The 25,974-nt window shown below is 40.5% G+C and overlaps 1 protein-coding gene and 1 non-coding gene across 2 annotated transcripts in view; both read left to right on the top strand.

Annotated features, from left to right (window-relative positions):
• Positions 1-25,974, top strand: part of ydjc (YdjC chitooligosaccharide deacetylase homolog) — a 40,401-nt gene that overhangs the window by 1,628 nt on the left and 12,799 nt on the right. Inside the window, exons 2-3 of the mRNA XM_043715373.1 lie at positions 9,700-9,859; positions 23,731-23,830. Coding sequence (XP_043571308.1) covers positions 9,700-9,859; positions 23,731-23,830 — 260 coding nt within the window. The remainder of the gene's footprint in view (positions 1-9,699; positions 9,860-23,730; positions 23,831-25,974) is intronic.
• LOC122562901 lies at positions 22,220-22,326 on the top strand. The gene has a single exon (XR_006315442.1). It is a non-coding gene; the product is annotated as a U6 spliceosomal RNA (small nuclear RNA).

Here is a 25,974-nt window from a genome sequence, read left to right as displayed (position 1 = left end):
CTAGCTTCTTGGTTTTGTGTCTACTGACTGTGAGCCTGGTATTTCTAGCTAAGTCACAAAGCACAAAGAGCTAAGGCAATGCAAGGCTGCGAGCAGCAAGCATCCAGGTAGAGACAAAATGAATGAGTGCCAAGTGAACAGCCCAGAGATGGAGCCCACTGAAAGCATACTTAGAGGCTTAGAAATGTTAGATGTCAATGCCTGTGGACATGGGGTTATGTGTGGCTAGTATCCATGGATACATTGGAGCCTAGCATTCAACATGGATTTCCACTGAAGCAAGTGGAGAGATGAACTCAACAAGAATCCACTCTGACCTCCTCAAGTGGAGGATTTTTGGCATCCAGTTTGCTTACAGCAGGTGGTAAGGTAGGAAACTGCATATTAATGAGGTGAGATATGCCATTCATTAGGGTCATTATCAACAATCACTCTTAATAGGCAACTTGCTGTTACCGAGTAAGAATCTTGCCTCAACTACCAAGACCTATTCAAAAGAAGCAGGAAGTTGGAACTTTGGAACTGAAATAGTGATTTCATGCCTCTGCCCTACCTGCCTTATCACCGTTTGATACAGAGAGAGGCCTTACTAGACTTTTCATGTGATTCTGCCACACTTCACACCACAGCCCTCATCATTCAGGCCCCTATATGATTCCAACCTTGATGTGCAGCAAATGTAACCAAGACAAGTAAATTAACACAGGTTAGCAATGAATAAAGCTTATTAGCCTATTATTCTATTATTATTGTGTCTGATTATCTTGTCATTTCTGAGCTACTTCTAATGACACTGTCCTTCCCAGTTTGGTATCATCTGCAAATGTGATCACTTTGTATTTACTATCTGAATCAGAGAGTAGTCCTGACCACAGGGAGACCTGGACCACTCCATTGAATTTTTTTCTACTCAGAAATAAAATTCGGATAAATACATCAACCAATTTCTTATCTAACCTAAGGGTTTAGCCTGAAGTGGTATAGATAATCCAATAGAGTAATGGAAATGAAAATGTAAATCATGAAACTATTTAATGAATAAATGGGGGAGAGTTTTCTTTACATCTTTCTAAGTAGGTAAATTGAGATGAGTTAATTGGCTTTGTCATCTGGTTGCCTAGTGATCAGAATTTGATTGTTTTGGGCTTAGGAATGGGGAGCTAATTAGATACAATTTTGTTCAAAGTGGATTTGATCAGCGATTAAATGACATTGCAATCTCAGGATTATCAACCTTTACTTGAGTGTAAATCCTAGAAGAGGTCAAGAGTGGTGAAGGGCCTTTGAATTTCAACAATTAGCTTTGTCAATAATGAATATGAATTTGAAGCTTTAGCTGCACAATAGAGATCTCAAAATCAGAGAAAAATAGCCTTGTTGATCATGTGTTTTGAAATAAAATTTGACTTAATGAAAAAATACAACTGCTTCAGTGCAAACAAGTTTATGTGTCTAGTTTCTTTAGTTATTTAGCAGAATAACATTCAAGATCAAAAAGCAATTACATTTTTAAAAAGTAAAGACAAATTAAAACAGCTCCCTGACCTAGGTATTGCTGTCTAGGTGTTGTAACTAATCTGACCTGGAGGGAATTGGTAGGAGTGACCAATGCTTAGTCATCAAGGAAACAATCTTTTATTCACAGTAAGCATACCCTTTATTGTGGCGAACATTTGTTTTGCAGTGTTCCAGGAGATCTGGATTCAAGACCCATCTGCTCAGATGTGTATCATAACATGTCTACACAGATTGTTTGAAATAATTACCATCCATTGTACTATATGATACCAGCACCACGCTAAATGAGATAGATTCAGAACATAAGTAGCAGTTCAAAACTGGAGATCCATAATGTACTGTGGGCCATCAACAGCAGAATATATTCAACCATAATCTATAGTCTGACATGGCCCTGACTCAACCATTACAAAGCCTGGTTAAGAGAAGGCCAGGAATGCATGCCAGGAGTGGGATAAACAATAAACAAACCTACAAATGAGCAGCCAACCAGATGAGGCTTCAACACAAGATTACATGCATGCTAGCCAGCAGAAGCAGCATGCTATAGATGGAGTTAAGCAATCTACAACCAGCACACTAGATGAGATTGAGCTCCTCAGTCATTACTGATAGCAGACAATGAAGCAAGTAATGGAAATGGGGCAGGGGAGGTTCATGAAAATCCCCATCCTGGTGGAGCCCAGCTAAAGAGTGCATCAGACAGTGCCAACTGGATAATCCATTTCAACCACTATCATCTTCAGTCAATGCAATTCATTCTGCATGATGTCAGGGAATGGTTGAAGGCATTGGATACAAGGCTATAGACCATTACAACGTTAAATTAAAGTACACACCCTACCAATTATGAAACTAATTCATTGTTGAGGTGATTCTATTTCTAAAATTGAAATGATAGTAAAAATGCATATGACTTCTGAAGTTCCCTACAGAGAATATTTCTCATTAAGTGCTTTTCTTCATTGAAGATCTCTGAAGGTGGCAATGCAGATAGATAAGGTGGTGAAAAAACAGGCCTGTGGCATGCTTGCTTCAATTGGATGGGGCATTGAGTACAAGGGTAGGAAAGTTATGCTGCAGCTTTATAGAACTTTAGTTAGGCTAAACTTGGAATATTGCATACAGTTCTGGTCACCACATGACCAGGAGGTTGTAGATGCATTGGAGAGGGTACAAAAAAGCTTTACCAGGATGTTGTCCGGTATGGGGGATTTTAGCTATGTGGAAAGGTTGGATAGACTGGGCTTGTTTTCACTAGAATGCAGGAGATTGAGGGGTGACCCAAAAGAAGTTTATAAGATTGTGAATGGCACGGATAGAATGTAAAGAATGAGACTTTTTTCCCAGGGTGGACGGGTCATTTACTAGAGGACACTGGTTCAAGGTGGAAGTTTAAATGAGATGTGAGAGGCAAGTTGTTCACACAAAGGATGGTGAGTGTCTGGAATATGTTGCAAAAGGAGGTGATAGAAGCAGACACAATTGCAGCATTCAAGAAACATGTGGATGAATACATGAATAGGAAGGGAACAGAGGGATATGGATCCTGTAAGTGAAGACAGTTTTAGTATGGAAGGGAAAAATGTGTCAGCAAAGGCTTGGAGGGCCGAAGTGTCTTTTCCTGTGCTATATTGTCTCTCCTGATGAAGGGCTTATGCCCAAAACGTTGATTCTCCTGCTCCTCGGATGCTGCCTGACCTGCTGTGCTTTTCAGGTGCCAGACTCTTGACTCTGTATTGTTCTTTGTTCTTTTATTTGTTACAGTAAATATCTTAAAACATGAAACCTTGACCTGTCATTCTTTCAGTTGCTTATTTTTTTCAGAGTTATCAGTTTCAATGAGGTGCTTTAATTTGGTGTCAAATTGCAGGCACAACTTTTTTTTAAAAAAGCGCTTTCAATACCTGATTTAAATATAGTTGACAAAACATTTAAGGATCAGCTTTTGCCATTGTACAAGTGTCCTTTCACTGAATAATGTCAGGGCCCCATGCAACTGATTGGTCTGAATGCCACCCCTTCTATATGTGTTAGAATCCTTTGCCTGTCCGAGGAAGTGGGATATTCTGGGCATGTGTAAAGACCCTTTATGAATGGTACAGTAGATGAGCATTTTTGCACACTATAAAGCAGCTTAACTGTGATGCTTTTATTTGTAGCCTTGACTGTCACTTCACATGGCAGGCATTGAACCTGTGGTTATAGAACAGTTTGAGTTAATGATGATTGGAGCAGGTGCTAAGTTTTTTTTGTTGTTGTCTCTTCATCGCTGTTCCCCAGTGGTTCTTATTAGAACAATTCATCAATTATCAACATCTCACTTGTATTTCTGAAAGATGGCAAAATAAATTGGAAGTGGAAAAATATAAAAAAAGACTCGAATTGTGGCAGTGTGACCTTTTAACTTATTGACAAGGAAAGTCAGGAGTATGATGTCTGTCAATGTGCTCACTTTGCCAGCTTACAGCAACTGTGAACGTCAATGTGTGTATGATTTAAAGTTAAATAGCTGCTGTCACGATTTAGTGAATTTTGGGTTGAAACCTCGTTTGAAAAGCACAGGCCTTCTTATACTATCAAATTAATTTAATTGCTTTTTTTTTAAAGAAGACAGTTAAATTAAATAGCACGAATAAAAACAAATTGGTATTGTAAACTGATGGAAGTGGTCATGCGTTTGGAAGATGCTGTCGGAGGAGCCAATGTGAATTTCTGCACTGCATCTTATGGCTGTTCCCTGCTACTGAATGTGGTGGGAGTGAATGTTTGAGAATTTGGTTCCAGCCAAGCGGGCTACTTTGTTCTGGATGGTGTCAAGTAGCTTGATTGTTGTTGGAGCTGTATTCATCCGAACAAGTGGGGAATATTCCATCAACTCCTGACTTGTGCCTTGTGGACAGGCTTTGGGGAGTTAGGAGGTGAGTTACTTGTTGCAGCCACTGATCTGTTCTTGTAGTCACTGTCTTAATATGGCTAGTCCAGTTGAGTGTCTGGTCAATTGTAACCCCCAGGTATTTATCGTGGGGGATTCAATGATAGTAATAAAATTGAATGTCAAAAGGCAGTTGTTAGATTCATCTCTAATAACAGACATCATTGTCTGACATTTGTGTGGACTGAATGTTACATGCCACTTTTTAGACGAGCCTGGATATTGTCCAGGCTTTGCCACGTTTTTGGATGTATGCTTAAGTATCTGAGAAGTAATGAATGGTGCTGAATATTGAGCAATCATTGATGAACATCCCTACTTCTAATCTTCTGATGGGTGGAAGGTCATTGACTAAGCAGCTGAAGATAGTTGGGTCTAGATCGCTACCCTGAGGAATTCCTCCAGAAATGTCCCAGAGCTGAGATGATTCACCTTCAACAACCAGAACCACATTTCTATATGCCAGGTATGACTAATCCATGGAGAGTTTTCCCCCAATTCCCATTGACTTCAGTTTTGCTTCAGTTCCTTGATGTCATAGTGTTTAAACAATGATTACTTTCAAACGTGGGTAGGAAGGATTAAGAGTAATGGACCTTTGGTGTATGGTTTAAGAACATTATGTAATAGAGGAATGTAATGATTAAGTCACAATTTCACTGGACTGGTCATCCAGAGGCCTAAGCTGATAAGGGTTCTGGGGATAAAGATTCAACTCCCACAACAACAGCTAGTGGAATTTAAATTCAGCTAATAAACTCGGAATCGTAAAGCTAGTGTCAGTAATGATTAGATTCCCTACAGTATGGAAACAGGCCCTTCAGCCCAATAAGTCCACATCGACCCTCCGAAGGGCAACCCACCCAAACCCACTCCCCCACATTTACCTCTGACTAATGCACCTAACACTACAGGCAATTTAGCATGGCCAATTCACCTGGCCTGTACATCTTTGAACTGTGGGAGGAAACCGGAGCACCCTGAGGAAACCCACGCAGACACGGGGAGAATGTGCAAACTCCACACAGTTGCCCGAGGCAGGAATTGAATGCAGGTCCCTGGCACTGTGAGGCAGCAGAGCTAACCACTGAGCCACTGTGCCACCCAATGATGATTGTGAAACTAGTATTGTCATAAAAGCCCAATTGTGAACATTGCAGTTATCCTTCTTAGTTTTTGACATTTCTTGCTAAACTATATATTATCGTTAATTTAAACACTCTGATGATGAGTCATCTAGATTTGAAACATAGGCTTGCTCTCTCCCCATGGACGTTGCCTGACCTGCTGTAATTTCTAGCATTTTCTGTTTTCAGTACAGATTCCAGCATCTGCAGTAATTTGCTCCTGCCTTATCATCGCTCTTCTTCACAGAGAGAGTGAGTTAGTTCCCTAACCCTTCAATTGTGTATTCCAACCTCCTTCACTCCTTCTTTCTGTCTGCCCAAAGCAGCTTCTTGAGAGGCAAGCTTTGTGTGTATTTCCCTGTTTGAGTTAATTGTCTCCACGATTCACAATTGCAGGATATGTTTTCCCTTGTAAACATTGTGAAGTGTGAATGAAGGCCTTCGTATGGTTCCTTGGTAGGGTGTTGCTGGCTGGGTTCATTGCCTTTCATTAAAATGCTAATTCAGCTCAGCTGTCTGCTGCTGAATTCACATCAAACCTTGACCACTAAAGGTCAGTGATGCTCATGGCCATTTGGAGTCCATGTAGGTTGCTTTTTAAACACCATTCCAGTCCATGGGAGTCCCAGGTACTGTCATTTCCGCTGTAATGCAGTAGTTCTGTTCTTGTGAGGTCCCGTGTTAGAAGAAAATGGCATAACAGCAGCACCATTTAAACTAACAGGGCCAGAATCATGTTATAACCAATACACGCTTTAAAAGGTCACACTGTTGAAACAGTGTCCCCAATTCATCAATTGCATTATAGCGAATTTGCATTAACGAAATGCATGTTTTAACAGAATGACCTGTATTAAATCAAGCTATGGAATTCAAACTCAGTAGTCCTCACTTTTGCATGATTATGGCTGATAATCAATTAACATATTCCTCCCAATAAATATGAGCAAGAGGTAGAGGACAAAGTAGTTACTTGGTCTTTGTTTACATTTTTTAATATTCACAATTCATGTGGTTTTATTCACGGTATTGGAGAGATTTGGATATTGACTCTTGTTTGTTGAGGTATGAGGAGGGTGTCTATAAGTATGGTATGAGATGGCTTATTTCTCCAATTGGCTCTGGAAATCAAATTAAAATTGGTTAACCAAAAAAAAACTGTATTTCAAATCTCACTTCATAACTATTCCATATCTCAAATGCTTTACAGCCAATTATGTACTTTTGAAATATACAACATTCACAGTTTCAGCTATTTTTCACATCAGAATTTCTGCTGTGGATGTCTTGTGACTGAACAGGCCCATTCTTGACCTGCAGATCTTTTTGGCTCTTGGGGAAGAGCATCCCATCAGGTTGTGGGATCCAGAGTGCAGGACTGTGTTCCTTTTAATTTCATCCTTTGCTGCTGTTCCTCATCATCAAGATATTTAGACTCAGCATGATGAAGCTTGATAGACAAGTTCACAGAATCACAGAAGTGTTATGGTGGAGAGGAGATCATTTGGCTTATCATGTCAGCATCAGCTCTCCACATAAGCATCACTCTCTTGCATCGCTCTCCTGCCTTTTCATATACCTTTTGTGGATTTTTCATTAAAATATTCATCCATTGCTCTTTTGAATACCTCAGTTGAACCTGACTTCATCACACTTCCATAACAGAACCACTCATTGTGTGAACATGTTTCTTCTTGCATCAAAGAAGCAAATGTGATTTCAAATCTGTGCTCTCCTGTTTTTAATCCCTTTACTAATGAGAACAATTTCTCTCAGCTATTCTATCCATTTCCCTCATGATTTTGAAAGTCCTGTCAGATCTCCTCCTACTTCTAACTTTTAATTTCTTTATTTTTCTACTTAAAACTAAGAAGGATTATAATATTTAATATTTAACTTTGTTCTTTATTTTTCTACTTTGTATCTATGATTTTGTACCTAGGTACCATTATATCTAAGGTGATAAAACATAGAACATTACTGTACAGGTCCTTTGCCTCTCGATGTTGCACCGACCTGTGAAAGCCCATCTAACCTACACTGTTCCATTATCATCCATATGATTATCCAATGACCATTTAAATGCCATTTAAGTTGGTGAGTCTTCTACTATTGTAGGCAGGGCATTCCATGCCCTTACTACTCTGAGTAAAGAACCTATCTGACATCTCTCCTATTTATGTCACCTTTCATTTTAAAGCTATGTACTCTTGTGCTAGCCATCACCATCCAAGGGTAAAGGCTCTCACAGATGGTAGTAATCATGGCATTGGAAAGTGCTGTCTAAAGAGCTTTTGTGAATTTCTGCAGTACATTTTGTTGATTGTGCACACTGCTGCTGCTGTGCGTCAGTGGTGGACAGAGTTAATGTGTATGTGGTGCTCATGTCATATATTCAGAACGTCATCAGCAGGCTGCTTTGTCCTGGTTCCATCAGGCTTCAATTGTTGTTGGGGCTGCACACGTCCTGGCAAGTTTGGAATATTACATCACACTCCTGACTTGTGCCTTGAAGATGGTGGAAAGGCTTTGGAGAGTCAGGAAGTTACTTCCTGGTACTCCCTACTGTTTTGTACTAGCTAAACCCTTTATCCATTCTAATATGTTAACTTCTACATTGTCTTGTGATATCTTGTCAAATGCCTTTGGAAGCACCACATCTATGGGATTCACTCTATCCAATGTAAATATTAGTTCATCCAAAACTCATCTCTAATAAATCAGATAAACACAATTTTCCTTTCAAAATGCCTTGTTGGCTCTGCCTGATCAAATCATGATTTTCCAAGTAACACACTATCCATTCCTTAGTAATGAATTCTGTAACATTCTTTATGAAAAAGTTAAGGCTAACTGGCCTACAAATTTCTGCTTTCTGACTACTGAATAAATCCTTGAGCATTTGCTTATATCCAATCTGCCAGGAACCTTCCAGAATCAAAGAAATTTGGAACACTACAACCATTATATGTACGATCTGTACCAGCACAGACTCTACCAGCCAGAAGGATGAGCAGCAAACACAAGTGAACAGTGTCCTCCTATTCCCCTCCAGGCCACACATCATCCTCACTTGGAACTAGAAGACTTTTCATTCGTGTTCATTGGTAAAAATTCTGAAATTCCTTCTGTACACCACTATAGGTGCAGCATCAACAAAGGGGACTACAGCAGTTTGAGAATGTGGCTCACCTCCACAATCACAAGGGAATTAGGATGGACAAGTAGTATTGGTCTAGCCAACGTCTCATCCAAGAAATTAAAAAATGTTTCCAATAAATTCTTAATCATCCAACTTCCCCTCCTGCTCCCACATTTGATAATGTTGATGTTAGTTCCATCGCCACTAATGGTGACATTGTACACTTTTCACTGTACTCATGCTTCTATGTTTGAGTACACATGACAATAAAATATAATTCTAATTCTAATACAAAAAGTGCAATTCTAGGAATTGGCAGACTGACCTCGAAAGTTTGCAGTTATTTACAGAAGTAATTATGTGAATAGCATAACAACATAATGTTTGAAATTAGAATAAAATGACTCTCATCGATAAATACAATAGATTAAAATTAACTTGAGTGAATTTTTAAGTGTGAGACATCATTACTACTAGTAGAGAATGGCTGGTGTTGTACACCTTCCTGAGACTGTGATGGTAGGTGGAGACTGCAGGCTAATGGTAGTGAAATTGGCTGGTGTGGTAGGCCATACTTGTTACCTTCCATCTAAGACCATAAGGCATGGAAACAGATGTAGGCCATTCAGCCCATTGAGTCTGCTCCATCATTGAGGACATGGCTGATCTCATAATCCTCAACTCCACTTTCCTGTCTTATCCCATGACCCTTGATCCCTTACTGATTCACGGCTGAGATCGACAGCATGTTAATGAACTTAAAACTCCAGCATCTGCAGCCCTCTGTGGTAAACTACTGTCTGAAAGAAAAAAATCTTCATTTGATCTTGCTAGAATTTTGCCAATGGTGGTGTGGGTCTCAAACCATCCATCTGCCATGAGTCAGTTGAGGCCCTCATTTGGCCAATTAATGGCAATTGATCTAATAAGTTGTGTGAATCATTTTTAATCTTTAAATATTTCTCTCTGCCAAACAGAAACAAGGTTCCACTTGGTCTTCATGCAAACCTTTCTGAGGGGCGACCTGTCTGTGATCAACTCCGAATGGGTTCTTCCCTTGTCAACAAGGATGGCTTTTTCCATGGGAAGATGGGAATTAGGGAAGTGCTGAAGAGTGGCCATATCAACCTGTCTGAGGTATACTGAACCAAGTACAGAATTCCACCATAATTAAACTTGTAATCATTTCACTACACCTTTAGGAGTAATATCATGGAAACGAATGACATAAGGATAAGGATTGCTCATAGAAGGCATTCTCATTGTAAAAATGCAAATAAGCAGAGATTATTGGGTTTTAAAGTTTCTGTAACCTAACCCAGGTTTACACATACATGTATTTAAAGCATGCAGTTCTTGCTTTTTCTGGTTTGATTTTAATCCTTAGATTTGTGATGTTTCCGGCAGATATTTTCTGTCGCCAGATAAAATTATGTTTTAATTCTCCCACTTGGCCGAATCTTGTGGATTTGGCAGGTGGCTTGTGTTCTGCCTGAGAAAGCCCCGAGACTGCTGTGCTGACTGTTGCCTGCTGGATATTCTGCTCAATTTTCTGCTGGGCAGTCAGAGGCCATCAGCTCTAGTTCTTTGCGGTGCCATGGAAGAGACCATGGCTCCTGATGGTACAACATGCCCTGGATTCCTTGGCTGTTGGAGTGACCTAGGAGAAAGGTGAATGTTGCTGTGGGAGGGCGGTTTCATTCTCTCAAGCAGTCATAGGGATTGTGGTCCTAAAGGGTCGGATACAAGGGCAAAGGGATGGTTGTGAGTGGCCAGCCCTCTCCCTACTCCCATCCCCTCGATCATCTGGAAATTATTGCAAATCGAGGATACCAAGACCCTCCCCCAGCTGACAGGCATGCCCACACAGGATTTACCTGTGTTAGGCTGCTAATGATATGTCTTGCCTGGAACTGAGAAAATGGCAGCTCAGGTGAGAATGGCCTTTAAGTGGTTATCAATTTTTAAGTGGAGAAAGAGGTTCATGAGTCTCGATGCCTGGAACCTACTTGTACGGTCGCACAAAGGTATCATATATCTGTCCCAGTGACAACTCATCTCATTATCCAGGTTTTCAGCCTCCTCCCTTGTTTCCTGCAGGACTGGAAGATTCCAGCCAATGTTTTTTCCCTCTTGCTACACGTGTCTTGTGCTTTGGTGCTCAAGCTCTTAATAATTTTGTGTGAAATAACAAAGAAGCAGCCACTGTATTTATTACGAGGAAAGACAACTTTATAAAAAGTCACCATGCATTCTGATTTGACCTTATCCAATAGACTGACTTTCTCTTTAGTCTAGTTCAAACCAGTTTATATGCAACTGAAAAGTTGAGAACACATCTCAAAATTCTCACGTACTCTTTCACTTCAACTCTTATGTTTTTCCCTTTTAAAGCTGGACACGCAAAAAGTGAACCAAGTGGGGGCTGTACCTATGCCTATTCCATACTTCAGACAAGCCTCCCTTCCCTCATACGATCCATCATTTTAGACTTAGAATCATAAACTCTCTACAGTGTGAAAGCAGGCCATTTGATCCATTGTGTCCACACCAATCCTCCGAAGAGCATCCCAACCAGACCCAACCTCCAAACCTATCCCAGTAACCCTGCATTTCCCATGGCTAATCCACCTAGCCTGCACATCCCTGGACTATGGGAGGAAACAGGAGCACCCAGAGGAAACCCGCACAGACAGGAGAAAACATGTAAACTCCACCCAGACAGTTTTCCAAGGGTGAATCGAACCCTGGTAAGGCAGCAGTGCTAACCACTGAAGCCACTGTGCCGCCCTTGGGACTATTCTATTACAGATTGCAATATCTAAACCAACTTCTGTGGCCTAGAGCGCAGCTGTATCATGCGGCTATGTTTGGATTTCCTAATGATATTTCTAAATCATACAAAATTGTTCCCATAACACCAGAGCTTATTTTTCCCCAAAACACCACCTGTGTTTGCTGCTGGTCTACAAAAACTCTGTCCTTGGCCTATTTTCTTTTTAAATGTAATAGCTTATTTTTGTGTCAGTACTGAAATCTTCAATAAATCTATTTGAAATCTCACTGTGCATTGGTCCAAGCTGATATTTTCCTAGTGAAATGTGCTTGGTTTACATTGTATACCTTGTAAGTATCTGAGACCTCAGTACGAAAAACATTAATCTTTCCATTTACTTCATCCACCATTAAGTAAATGCTGTGAATGATATAATTGTAGAGTCATAGAGATGTACAGCACAGAAACAGACCCTTCGGTCCAACCCGTCCATGCCGACCAGACATCCCAACCCAATCTAGTCCCACCTGCCAGCACCCGGCCCATATCCCTCCAAACCTTTCCTATTCATTCTTAAATGTTGCAATTGTACCAGCCTCCACCACATCCTCTAGCAGCTCATTCCATACACGTACCACCCTCTGCGTGAAAAAGTTGCCCCGTAGGTCTCTTTTATATCTTTCCCCTCTCTACAAATTATAAACGTCTCTCTACTTGTTTGTAGAAGCTGATGAATTTGACTATCCCTGTTATAATCTTACATCTGCAATACAATACTTGCTTGAACTACATTCTTACTCTCCATATTAGTTTTCCATTGGTCCTCACTTTTAACTGATTTGATTTATTGTCATCATGTGTACCAAAGTATAGTAAAAAGCTTTGATTGTATTATTCCTTGTAAACCTTTGTGAAGTACTGTGAAATGTTTTGTTCATTATACGTGCTACACAAATGCTAGAATCTATAAATGTTGTTGCATGAAATACTTAATCACTCCTTACTTCTCTGCATGTTCATTGTTTTGTATAGCTTACAGATCCTTCAGACTTTTAACTGGAATTGGTCAATTTTTAAATTGATGATTGGAATAATTGTTAGATAGTTTGAATTGGATCTTCTTGAGTCTTAGTGAATGGACAAAACAACAGTTCAAACAGAGGTGATCCTGACATAATTCTGTATTCAAGGGTTCTTGTGGTGCAGTGATAATGTCCCTACCGCTGAACCATTGGGACTGGATTCAAGTCCTATCTGTTGCAGAAGTGTTTAATAACGTCTCCGAACAGGTTGATTAGAAAATATCTATAATCCTCCATTCACAACATTGGTGAACGTTTTGATAACTTTGACATATTGAAATGAGCTACAGTGACATGGAGGGGCAATACTTTTCCAATCTTCCAATTGTGAACAAACCCATACCTACTCCGAAAGCTATCTTCAGCTTTGGTTATCTTGTTCTTCATGTTTGCATAACAAGAAATTTGCCCAAAGGCACAATGGGTAAAAGCAGCCTTCAGCAAAGGCATACCTGTTACAGCTTTGAACACCAAGCTTTGCTCAGCCTATCAGACCTTACTGTCACTACATGCACAGGAAGAACGTGCATTTGGGTAATGTGCTAGACAATAATCAATGCCAATGCAATCTAGCTTAGGTCCAAGATTTGAATCATATGGATTTGTGCATATTGTCTTGAATGCTGACAATAAATTATGGCCATCGCTGTGCATAAGCTACTAATTTTCTGCACTCTCAATGTTCTGATGGGTGATGGAATCTTTCTCTCCTACATTGCCCAGATTGTCATGCCTCATATCTAAGCCAAATAATGCGGTAGGCATGTTGTTTACTGTTGGGGCATCATGATGGAATCCAGTCTTGTTCTTGTTCAGATTCAAAAATAGAAATTGTTGGTGAAACTCAGCAGGTCTGGCAGCTCCTGTGGAAAGAAAGCAGAGTTATGCTCTGAAGAAGAGTCACTGGACTTGAGGTGTTAACTCTTCTTTCTTCCCACAGATGCTGCCAGACCTACTGAGTTTTGCCAATAATTTCTAATTTTGTTTCCGATCTCCAGCAACCACAGTTCATTGTTTTATTTTTGTTTTTGTTCAGTCTCATTCAGGATTCCAACTGGGAGCGGGAACATTGGCTAATGTCTCATTTTCAAGTCCTGTAGCTCTTGCGATCCAATTCTAGTGTCCATTTGCTTCCCTAACTAGACCATCTGGCTCAGAATAGGCTAGGAGTTAAAGCTGACCTATATTCTGTCCTCTTTGTGGCAATTTACTGGCTTAGTCTAAAAGGAAATTCAACATCAATGACCTTCACTGTCTGCATCATCTGCAGACATTACTGTTCATTCAAGCTTTGAGGTAATATTACAGTAAACCTCTTGTTTTCATTTCAACTGCTCAGCCATTTGGTACCTAAACACTGAATAAACATCAAAGCAAATCTGCAGCAATGTGATGAATGTGCCATTTATAGCTGCAGCATTAAATAGGATGATTGGACAAGGATTTTGGGACCACTAATTATTAGATTCTTCAAATCCCACTGTTTTACAATGATATAATCATGAGATGCTGGTTATTCAGTTGACAGAACATCCAGAATGCATTATGCTCCTGTGGCTAATGGCAGATTGTCGATTACAAGTTAATCCCCAATGCATTTTGTTATCAAGGAGGAAGCACTCACGACTGATCCTTGCAACAGGATTTGGAAAAATGGAATAGATGTAATACTTGAAATGGTGACCAGAGATTTTGAATTCAAATCACACTACATTGGGTTATAAACCTTAATTCATTACAGCTGGTAATTTGTATTCACTACTTGATTCGTGACTTTCTTGACCACAATGCAGCAGTCATTTGAACAATAATCGCTATAAATACCCCTCATAAGAAGGTCTTCTTGGGGCAACTAGAAAAAGACAATAATTGTGGGTTGCCAAATATTTCACAAGATCTTATTGAAGTCATTTGGGAAAATTGTTTTGACCTTTAATGGTGGTATGGTAATATCAGAGCTCCCCATTTACCATTGCTGGTGAACAGTGCTTCAGTTTCTGTTGCAGATGGTCATTGATAATTCTTGGAAAGAATCTCAGAGTTTTACAGTGATGTTATATCAATTGCTCCTTGTAGAATTTGCAATGTAGGGAACCTTGCTGATTGTACCAAAGGGAAGCATAGCTACCAGCATAATCCAGTTGGCTCTTTTCAATCAGGTTGTAGGGCTCTTGCCCAAAACGCCGACTCTCCTGCTCCTCAGATGCTGCCTGACCTGCTGTGCTTTTTCAGCGCCACACTCTCGACTCAACATAATATGTGTTAAGCTAGAGGTAGCCAAACTGAAGGAGTGGGCATGATGTGGTTATTACTGCAGTGTACAGGGACAGTATTTAAAAGGGCAGGTTGGCTCATAGCTTTTGCAAGGAATCATACTACAGTACTGGACGTGTTGAAGTCAGTAAAGCTTTAGGCCTTTGCTGTTACTAGAAATGGATATGTAAGGAAAGAACACCAGCTAGGTGGGAGATTGAGTGATTAAGTAATTCAGTACAGGGCTCTATACAGTCATCTGTCTCTAACGATATTCGAGACTACTGGCACTATGATGGCTTTATTTTTACTTTACTATAGCACTACAAATAAAACAAAAATCAATTGCTGGATTATAATTTTATAAAAGTAGTTATATACCCAAAGTGAATTTGCTTCACTGAGCACCCTGATTTTGGTCTGGTAGCTTCAGAAGTCACCATCTTTCTGAAACGCCGGTATCATATCGCAAAAGTACATTAAGAGTACAGTCTGAGGGTGAAAGCTCGTGCGAAATCAATGGTATTGCACATAGTGTATGCAAATGTATGAGGAAAATAAACAGTTTTCTCCACTTTACACAAAAAGTAATTAATGACAAGACATTGTGTGGGAGTATTTGATTTCAGGTGAGTCATGCTTTTCAGTTGCCCGAGGAAGTTTCGCATGTTCTCCCCGTGCCTGCGTGGCTTTCCGCAGGTGCTCTAGTTTCATCCCACAGTCCAAAGGTGTGAAGATTAGATGGATTGGCTATGCTAAATTGTCCACAGTGTTCAGGGATATGTAGGTTAGGTGTGTTAGGCATGGAAAATGCAGCGTTATAGGACTAGGGTAGGGGGAAGGGTCTGGGTGGGATGCTCTTTGGAGGGATTTGGGCCAAATGACCTGCTTCCACACTTAGGAATTCTAAATGGCTGATCTGTATTGTAAGGACCCAGGGAGCGCAAACTTGAAAGTTTCTGTTATTATTACTGTTTGTTTTGGTTGAGGACATTTTCAATGGGCCACATGGCTGCCTTCTGTGCAAAAATGACAACATGAGCACACCATGGACTGTCAATTGTTAATTCTGGGGATCCAACAGTAGGGGAAAAGCATGGCAGTGACTCACTCAAAGTCAAATACTCCCACACAATGTCTTGCCATTAATTACTTTTTGTGTAAAGTGGAGAAAACTGTTTATTTTCCTCATACATTTGCATACAATATGTGCAATACCATTGATTTCGCACATGAACTTTCACCCTCAGACTGTACTCCTCATGTACTTTTGGGAATATGATACCGGCATTTCAGAAGGATGGTGACATCTGAAGTTACCAGACTAAAACCAGGGTGCTCACTGAAGCAAATTCACTTAGGGTATATAACTACTTTTATAATCCTGCAATTGATTTTTGTTTTATATGTGAAACTACTTTACCATCTCTCTCAGCCCCATTGCCATTATTTGATAGGCAGATTGTTTATCCAGCATCCAGATTAGCAGAAAATTTATTGATTCCTGATGACAGGCTTTTGCTTGAAACGCCGACTCTCCTGCTCCGCGGATGCTGCATGACCTGCTGTGCTTTTCCAGCAACACACTCTCAACTCTATTCTCCAGCATCCTCAGTACTCACTTTCGCCTAGAAATTTCATTTCGTTGTATTTGAGATAGACAGAAGACATTGTCCCTGCCAACCCCTCACCATTGACTCCATTTCAATTTCCTGGTAACAGTCTGAGGCTAGACCACATTTTTCACCACCTTGAGATCAAAACTGATCCTGGAGACAAGTATGAACTATATATCCATGTCATCACTTATGGCTGACTATTTCTACCTCGGTAACACCAATTGATTCTATCCTTCCTGAGAAGTTTTTGCTGCTGAAACTCACCTCCTTATCTTTTGACTTGATTATTCTAATCCACTTCTGACTGGTCATCCACATTCTATCCACAATAAACTTGAAGTCATCCAAAACTCTGCAACCTGTGTCCTAATTCACACAAAGCTGCATTCAGCTATTCGCCTGTCCTCGTTGACTAAGTGGCTCCCGGTTCAGCATCTCCCCCATCCTTGTCCTCAGCCCTGCCCCACTTGTTTACTCCAATTATTTCGGTAATCTTCTCCATCTCTAGAACCCTCCAAGATTAGTGCACTTCTCTAATTCCAACCTGTTGAGCATCTCTGATCTTAATCACTTTGACCAATGGGGACATTTCTTTAATCCTCTGAGACACTGAGCTGTGGAACTATAGGCCGGTGAGTCTCACTTCTGTTGTGGGCAAAGTCTTAGAGAGAATTGTAAGGGATAGGATTTATGAACATCTGGATAGGAATAATGTGATCAAGGATAGTCAGCATGGTTTTGTGAAGGGCAGGTCGTGCCTCACAAACCTTATTGAATTCTTCGAGAAGGTGACTAAGGAGGTGGACGAGGGGAAAGCGGTAGATGTGGTAGATATGGATTTTAGTAAGGCGTTTGATAAGGTTCCCCACGGTAGGCTACTACAGAAAATACGGAGTATGGCATTGAGGGCGAGTTGGAGGTTTGGATTAGGAATTGGCTAGATGGAAGAAGACAGAGGGTAGTAGTTAATGGCAAAGGTTCATCTTGGAGTGCCGCCACTAGCGGTGTTCCGCAAGGATCTGTTTTGGGACCATTGCTGTTTGTCATTTTTATAAATGACCTGGAAGAGGGGTTAGAAGGTTGGGTGAGCAAGTTTGCGGATGACACGAAAGTCGGAGGAGTTGTTGACAGTGAGGAAGCATGTGGCAGGTTACAGCAGGATATAGAGAAGCTGCAGAGCTGGGCAGAAAGGTGGCAAATGGAATGCAATGTAGCTAAGTGTGAGGTGATTCACTTTGGGAAGAATAACAAAAAGATGGGGTACTGGGCTAATGGTCGGATACTTGGTAGTGTGGATGAGCAGAGGGATCTTGGTGTCCATGTACACAGATCTCTGAAAGTTGCCACCCAGGTAAATAGTGCGGTGAGGAAGGCATATGGCGTACTGGCTTTTATCGGTAGAGGAATTGAGTTCCGGAGTCCTGAGGTCATGATGCAGTTGTATAAGACTCTGGTACGGCAGCATCTGGAATATTGTGTGCAGTTGGCAAAGTCTTTTCCCTGGGATCGGGGAGTCCAGAACTAGAGGGCATAGGTTTAGGGTGAGAGGGGAAAGATAAAAAAGAGACCTATGGGGCAACTTTTTCAGTGTATGGAATGCCCTGCCAGTAGCAGTGGTGGACTCTTCCTCATTATGGGCATTTAAGCGGGCATTGGATAGGTATATGGAGGATAGTGGGCTAGTGTAGGTTAGGTGGGCTTGGATCGGCGCAACATCGAGGGCCGAAGGGCCTGTACTGCGCTGTATTCTTCTATGTTCTATGTTCTAACTCCTTCCTGAAACCTGTCCACCCTACTTTACACCTTTCAAGATACAAAGCTTTCTTTTTTTGGCTATACGATTCAGTGTCTCCTTTTATTTAATTATATGAAAGGCACTGTATACATTCAAGTTGTTATGTGAAGTTTTAACATGTGAAGAGTATTTCCTTTCTGAGGAAGGGTCACTCAACCTGAAATGTTAACTCTGCTTTCTCTCCAGTGATGCTGCCAGACATGCTGAGCTTTTCCAACAATTTCTGTTTTTGTCTCTGATTTACAGCATCTACAGTTCTTTCAGGTTCTTTTAAGAGTATTTCATCTGGACAGATGAAAATGTAATTTCTACTAGCTGCTGGAGGCTCTTTATGGCCTATGCAATCCATCGGTCCCTAATTGCTTTCCAACAGCAACTCCATTTTAATTGATCTGACTGTTGGCATGTAACATTTTATCCAGACAGAAAGCAAAAATAGACTTCCAAAAGGCCTTTGATAAGGTGCCTCATGGGAGGCTGCTGAGTAAGGTGAGGGCCCATGGTGTTCGAGGTGAGCTACTGGCATGGATTGAGGATTGACTGTCTGACTGAGGACAGAGAGTTGGGATAAAAGGTTCTTTTTCAGAATGGCAGCTGGTGACAAGTGGTGTCCTGCAGGATACAGTGTTTGGGCCGCAGCTGTTCACTTTATATATTAATGATCTGGATGAAGGGACTGGGGGGCATTCTGACAAAGTTTGCCCATGATACGAAGTTAGGCGGACAGGCAGGTAGTTCTGAGGAGGTGAGCAGGCTGCAGAAAGATTTAGACAGTTTAGGAGAGTAGTCCTGGAAATGGCTGATGAAATTCAACGTGAGTAAGTGGGAGGTCTTGCACTTTGGAAAAAAGAATACAGACATGGACTATTTTCTAAACAGTTACAAAATTCATAAAGCCAAAGTACAAAGGGATCTGGGAGTGCTAGTCCAGGATTCTCTAAAGGTTAACTTGCAGGTTGAGTCCATGATTAAGAAAATTAATGTAATGTTGTCATTTATCTCAAGAGGGTTGGAATATAGAAGCAGTGATGTGCTTCTGAGACTTTATAAAGCTCTAGTTAGGCACCATTTAGAATACTGTGTCCAATTTCAGGCCCCACACATTAGGAAGGACATACTGGCACTAGAGTGTGTCCAGCAGAGACTCACACAGATCATCCCTAGAATGGTAGGCCTAACGTAGGATGAACGGCTGAGGATCCTGGGATTGTATTCATTTGAGTTTAGAAGGTTGAGGGGAGATCTAATAGAAACTTACAAGATAATGCATGGCTTAGAAAGAGTGGATGCCGGGAAGTTGTTTCCATTAGGTGGGGAGACTAGGACCCATGAGTACAGCCTTAGAATTAGATGTGGGGGGGGGGGGGGGTCAACTTAGAACAGAGTGTGGTGGGCCTGTGGAATTCATTGCCACAGAGTGCAGTGGAGGCCATGATGTTAAATATCTTCAAGGCAGAGATTGATAAATTCTTGATCTCACAAGGAATTAAGGACTACGGGGAAAGTGCGGGTAAATAGAGTTGAAATGCCCATCATTCATGATTAAATGGCAAAGTGGACTAGATGGGCCAAATGGCCTTACTTCCACTCCTATCTCTTATGGTCTAAAAGTGGCATCATCCAAACCAAATTTTCTCAAAACGTAGAGATGATATCCAGTAAATGTGATTTATTTCCTTTAATATAGTGGCTGAAATTTCTTTGGAGGGTGACTGATCAGTGCCAATTTGTGATGTATGTTCTCTATCGATCAAAGGTAAAATTGCCATCCCCTTACCAGACCTTAGGGCTGATCTCTCATTGGAAAGAGACAACTGGTGGGTGGTTTAACCTGAGGGTCACCACACCTCAGGCAAGGGAAGAGGTTGGTAACCTCAGCCAGCTCAGGAATTGAACCCATGCTGTTGGTATCACTCTGCATTTCAAACCATGTGTCCAGCCAACTGAACTAATCAACCCCTTTTGAGATGAGATTCCATAAAGGAAACATTCATTGCAATACTGTAATTTGTCCTGTTTTATTTTGGAAAGATTTTACAATCATTGGACATGAAGCTCAAAAGGGAGAGGGTGAGTATATCAACAAAAAAGAAATCTCCTGCATTAAAGCATTCTCACCTGCTTGTCATTTTATTTGATCTCTCAAGTCAGGACTGTATATACACTGTACAATCAACCCAGTGACTCAGGCAGCTCAGTTTCTGCCACCTAGTGGACAGGGTGCTGAAACCAAAACCAAACAGAAATGTCTGTTTACATGGACATCTAATTAACTTGAAGTCAGAAAAGAGGTCTGGTTTTATGCAGGAAATCTTGTATATTTTCAGGAGAGGATCACATTTCTTACAAGGGTTTTACCTTCTCCGACCACATACCATGAAAAAGCAGCATTGCACAGTAAATAAATGACCCTCCTGCTCTGAAAACAATATGTGATTCACCTGGCCTTTCAACAATTTAAATTCCACATTTGCCCCAAATGTGCAGGTGAAATGCCCTTCCCATGTACTTTAAGAAATCAACAATGAGCATATTAACATGTGAAACAATCACTGCCTTTCCCAGGATAATTTATGTAATAGAGTTGACAGCATTAGCAAGATGGCAAAAGTGAGGACTGCAGATGTTGGAGATTAGTGTCAAGAGTGTGGTGCTGGAAAAGCACAGCAGGTGAGGCAGCATCTGAAGAGCAGGAGAATCGATGTTTCAGGCAAAAGCCCTTCATCAGGAATGGCATTCCTGATGAAGGGCGTTTGCCCAAAATGTTGATTCTGCTGCTCCTTGGATGCTACCTGACCTGCTGTGCTCCCCCAGCATGAGCAAGATCCCTGGTCCATGAATGAATATTTTCAAAACAAAAAGACACTACATGACTTAGTCTTCTGTCAGATTATTCCATTGAGCTGATTTCATTTGACGATAACATACATGAAAAATACAGAACATCTGATAGTGAATAATTTCAAGGTGTGTAAGTTTTCAGTCTTCAAGAGCAGTTGTATAAAGGTATCTCTCCACATACAAACTTACTTTAAACTTGAAATCTCAAAGGAGTGGTAGAAATTGAAAGTGAATATTGCAGAGTTGTAGTCAATTGCAAACAAATAATTATACAATTTATTTTGTCCATTTATGTTTCCACTTTTTCTAAAGAGATTGGCACATTTTAGAATTTTATGCCCTTCTAACTAATTAGTGGCAAAACTGACAGAACACGAACATAATGTAATTGAGAACTGATGTGAGATTTCACATCACGATCTGTTTTATTAGATAGAGGTGATGAAATTTTTTTAAAAATCAGGCTCCAGATTAAAGGAATCTACCACACAATACCTAACTGCTCATTTTTTTTTGCAAGTTGTTACATCGTAAAGAGTTATTTATGTATAACCAGGAACAGTTTCTCCTTGCAGGAGGGTTAACAACCAAAGAGACTAAAGGTTAATTGACAAAAGTATCAGTGAGGATATGAGTATTTTTATCTCCACAACAGACCGTTGAAATGTACTCACTGAATGGCACTGGAAATAAATTCAGTAGTAACTTTCAAAACAGAAATTACTTTTACAGATACTTGAAAATTACTGTTGCAATTAAAAAGGTTGTGGAGAAAGCAAGCGGGTCAATGTATAGTTGTTTAAAAGAGCTCTGATACTTCTATTACTGGAGAGTTTGTTATTATGAAATAATTACTTTTATATCTTCAGAACAACTTTAAAATGTGCTGTGCCACGTGGTTTTACGAGGACTTATTGACTGCATGACATGTATCTAATCTAATAATCTAATCTAATCTAATCTAATGATTGGACAGAGTTCTGCAAACAGAGTAAAACATGCCCTTTAAAACTACGAATACTAGTTGCTATTAAATAAACATAACAATTAATACTTGCTGGATGAATGGCATTGCAGAATGAAAGTGTCTTACAAATTTTCTGAAGTCAACGACATTTCTCAATTCTATTTGTGCTCGCTTCGGCAGCACATGTACTAAAATTGGAACGACACAGAGAAGTTTAGCATGGCCCCTGTGCAAGGATGACACGCAAATTTGTGAAGCGTTCCATATTTTTTAAAAATTTCCTCCCACAGTCCAAAGATGTGCAGGTCAGGTGAATTGGCTATGCTAAATTGTCCATAGTGTTAGATGCATTAGTCACAAGGGGGTGGGTTACTCTTCAGAGGGTCGGTGTGGACTTGTTGGGCCGAAGGGCCTGTTTCCACACTGTAGGGAATCTAATCTATCAACTGAGCCTAAGTTGATGTCTAGGAAGCCTGAAATTCCCTAGAGAAATACTCCACAAAAAAACTTGTCATATATAAAAGAGACCTACGGGGCAACTTTTTCACATAGAGGGGGTACGTGTACGGAATGAGCTGCCAGAGGATGTGGTGGAGGCTGGTACAATTGCAGCATTTAAGAGGCATTTGGATGGGTATATGAATAGGAAGGGTTTGGAGGGATATGGGCCGGGTGCTGGTAGGTGGGACTATATTGGGTTGGGATATCTCGTCGGCAGGTTGGACTGAAGGGTCTGTTTCCATGCTGTACATCTCTGACTCTATGATGAAAAGTCAGTGACCTGAAACATTAGTCAGATTCTCCTTCCCAGATGCTGCCTAACCTGCTATTTTCAGTGTTTTCTGTTTTCAGATTTCCAGTATTTGCAGTACTTTGCTTTTGTGAACTGTATTTTCCATCCACCCTTCAGCAAGAAATGCCTGACTTCAATTTCTGTGCATAAGGTTACTTTGCATTTCTAACAAATATATCTCTATGAAATGTGACACCAGAATTATGATGAACCTACACAGACTTGTTTTCAAAAATTATCTTTACAATAGATAAATGGATAAATAGATAAATGACAGATCAACATAAGAAATCATTGACACAAACAGTTAACCTTATCTAACGCATGGCACACAGTAATTACATTAGGAGCTGATTGTGTCATACTTGATGCTAATAAGAATTCACATGAAATTTCTTGCAAAGCAATCAGCAGTTAAATGACAGTACTTGCTACTGATGTCTAAGAAGGTTGTGAGGTTGTTGCTAGCCGTGTACTTGAACTGCTGTAATCTGAGCTTTTTGCAGTAGTAGACAGAGTTGTATTCAGCAGCTTTGAGTCCAAGGACCCAACTTCAACAACTGAAAGAAAAATTAAAACTCTGGGTCTGTGTGACCCTGATTCCACCTACTTATTTTTCTTTTGTCTGATTTTTTTTTAAAAAAGCTATTTACTCTGCTTACCATGAAGCTGACACCTCAGCACCAGGTTTACAACACCCCTGTTCAAGAGAAACATGACAGAACAAATCCCTCTCAAATGTACTATCAAAGTTGTCCATTTGCAAATCCAAGGTTTTGCAGTATGTGCCCTTTGCTTTCCATGACTAAAGTATTCAACCTGCTGTTGTATCATAGTAATCAAATTTATTCTTATCAGCCTTCTCATACCTTTATTTGTCAGGTAGACCAGGAGTTAAGAGGACAGGTAGATCTATTCTGTGAACTAACAGGACATTTACCTCACCATATGGATGGACATCAGCATGTTCATGTTTTACCCGGTAAGAACTAACAACATTTTTAATAATTGTATCCTTGTCTTTTTTTAAAAATTCCATTGAAGGAGTTAAAAGACATGGCAAGGAACCATAGAACACACAGTACTGCAGCACAGAAGCAGGCCCTTCAGTCCATCATATCTGTGCCAACCATGATGCCATTCATTTGCCTGCACAAGATCCAAATCCCTCTATTCCCTGCCTGTTCATGTGTCTGATTAAATGCCTCTTAAACTTTGCAAAAATATCTGCTTCTGTCACCTCCCCTGGCAGTGCATTCCAGGCACCTACCACCATCTGTGTTTTTTCAAAAAAAAAACAAGTTTCCTTGCACAAATCCTTTTAACTTTTCCCCTTAAACCTATACCTCTAGTATTTGATACTTCCATCCTGGTAAAAAAGACTCAGGTTATCTACCTTATCCATGCCTCTCATAATTTGATATACTTCTTTCAGATCATTCCTCAGACTCCAAAACTATTCTCCAGTCATCTGGGACCTCACTTATCTCTAAAGAGGACCCAAAGATCTCTGTCAAGGCCCCAGCAATCTCCTCCCTTGCTTCATTCAGTATCCTGGAAGAGATCACATCAGGCCCTGGGGATTTAGCTATCTTAATTTTTTTCAAGATGGCCAGCATCACCTCCTTTATAATATTGACATTCCTCAGAGTATCAACATACCCTTCCCTAATCTTACCATTAACCATGTCCTTTTCCTTGGTGAATCCTGGTGCAAAGATCTCACTCTTTTCCTGTGGATCCATCCACAAATTCCTTTTTTTGATCTTGAGTGGACCATATTTACCCTCTTGTTCCTAGTATACATCTAAAATGCCTGAAGATTTTCCTTAATCCTACTTGTCAAGAACATTTCATGGCTCCTTGTAGCCCTCCTAATTTATGGTTAATTTCTTGTCTGCTTCCTTTATATTTCCTCAACAGCATTGTTTGATTTCAGTTTCCTAAACCTTAAAAATGTTGTTTTTTTCTTTTTGATAAAACTTTCAATATCCTTTGCCATCCAAGGTTCCCAAATCTTTCCACTCCTATCTTTCAACCTCACAGGATTGTGTTGGTCCTGAACTGATCAACTAGCCTTTTAAAAAACTCCCACATCTCAGATGAGGATTTACACTCAAACAACCAACCTCAATCCGATTTCTCTAGCTTCTGCTTAATACAGTTGTAATTAGTTTTCCTTTCAGTTTAGCAATTTCACCCAAGGACCAGTCTTATTCTTATCGATAACTATTTTAATATACAGAATTATGATCACTGTTCCCAAAATGATCCCCCACTGAAACTTTGATCACTTGGGTAGGCTTATTCCCCAATGCAAGGTCTAGTATGACTCCCCTCTCAAATATTGCCCTATCTAATCTCCTGGCACTAATGGAGTCCCAGTCAATATTGGGGAATTTAAAATTACTCACTACAACAACCCTGTTTTTACATCTTTCCATAATCTGCTTACATTTCTGCCCCTCTGGCTGTTGGGAAGCCTACTGTATAACCCTATCATATTGATTGCATCTTTCATATTCTTAAGTTCTACTCATATGATGAGTAAGTTGGTGAGGGGATTCTGAGGGACAGGATTTACATGTATTTCGAAAGGCAGGGACTGACTCGGGATAGTCATCATGTCTTCCTGTGTGGGAAATAGTGTCTCACTACTTTGGTTGAGTATTTTGAAGAAGTAACGAAGAAGATTGATGAGGGCAAAGCAGTGGAAATTGTCTGTATGGATTTAGTAAGGCATTCAATAAGGCATAGTTGGCTGGTTAACAAGGTTAAATCACAGACTACAGGGAGAACTAGTCAAATTGGCTCAAAGTTAGGAGACAGAGAGTGGTGGTGGATGGTTGCTTTTTGAACTGGAGGTCTGTGACTGGCGGTGTACCACAAGGATCATAGAACATAGAAGAATACAGCGCAGTACAGGCCCTTCGGCCCTCGATGTTGCGCCGATCCAAGCCCACCTAACCTACACTAGCCCACTATCCTCCATATGCCTATCCAATGCCTGCTTAAATGCCCATAATGAGGGAGAGTCCACCACTTCTCCTGGCAGGGCATTCCACGAACTCACGACTCGCTGAGAACCTACCCCCCCTTAATTTAAAGCTATGCACCCTTGTAATA

Source organism: Chiloscyllium plagiosum, chromosome 25 (assembly GCF_004010195.1).
Source record: "Chiloscyllium plagiosum isolate BGI_BamShark_2017 chromosome 25, ASM401019v2, whole genome shotgun sequence".
Taxonomy (NCBI): domain Eukaryota; kingdom Metazoa; phylum Chordata; class Chondrichthyes; order Orectolobiformes; family Hemiscylliidae; genus Chiloscyllium; species Chiloscyllium plagiosum.
Note: the sequence above shows the minus strand (reverse complement) of the source record. Positions and strands in the feature narration are given on the sequence as shown.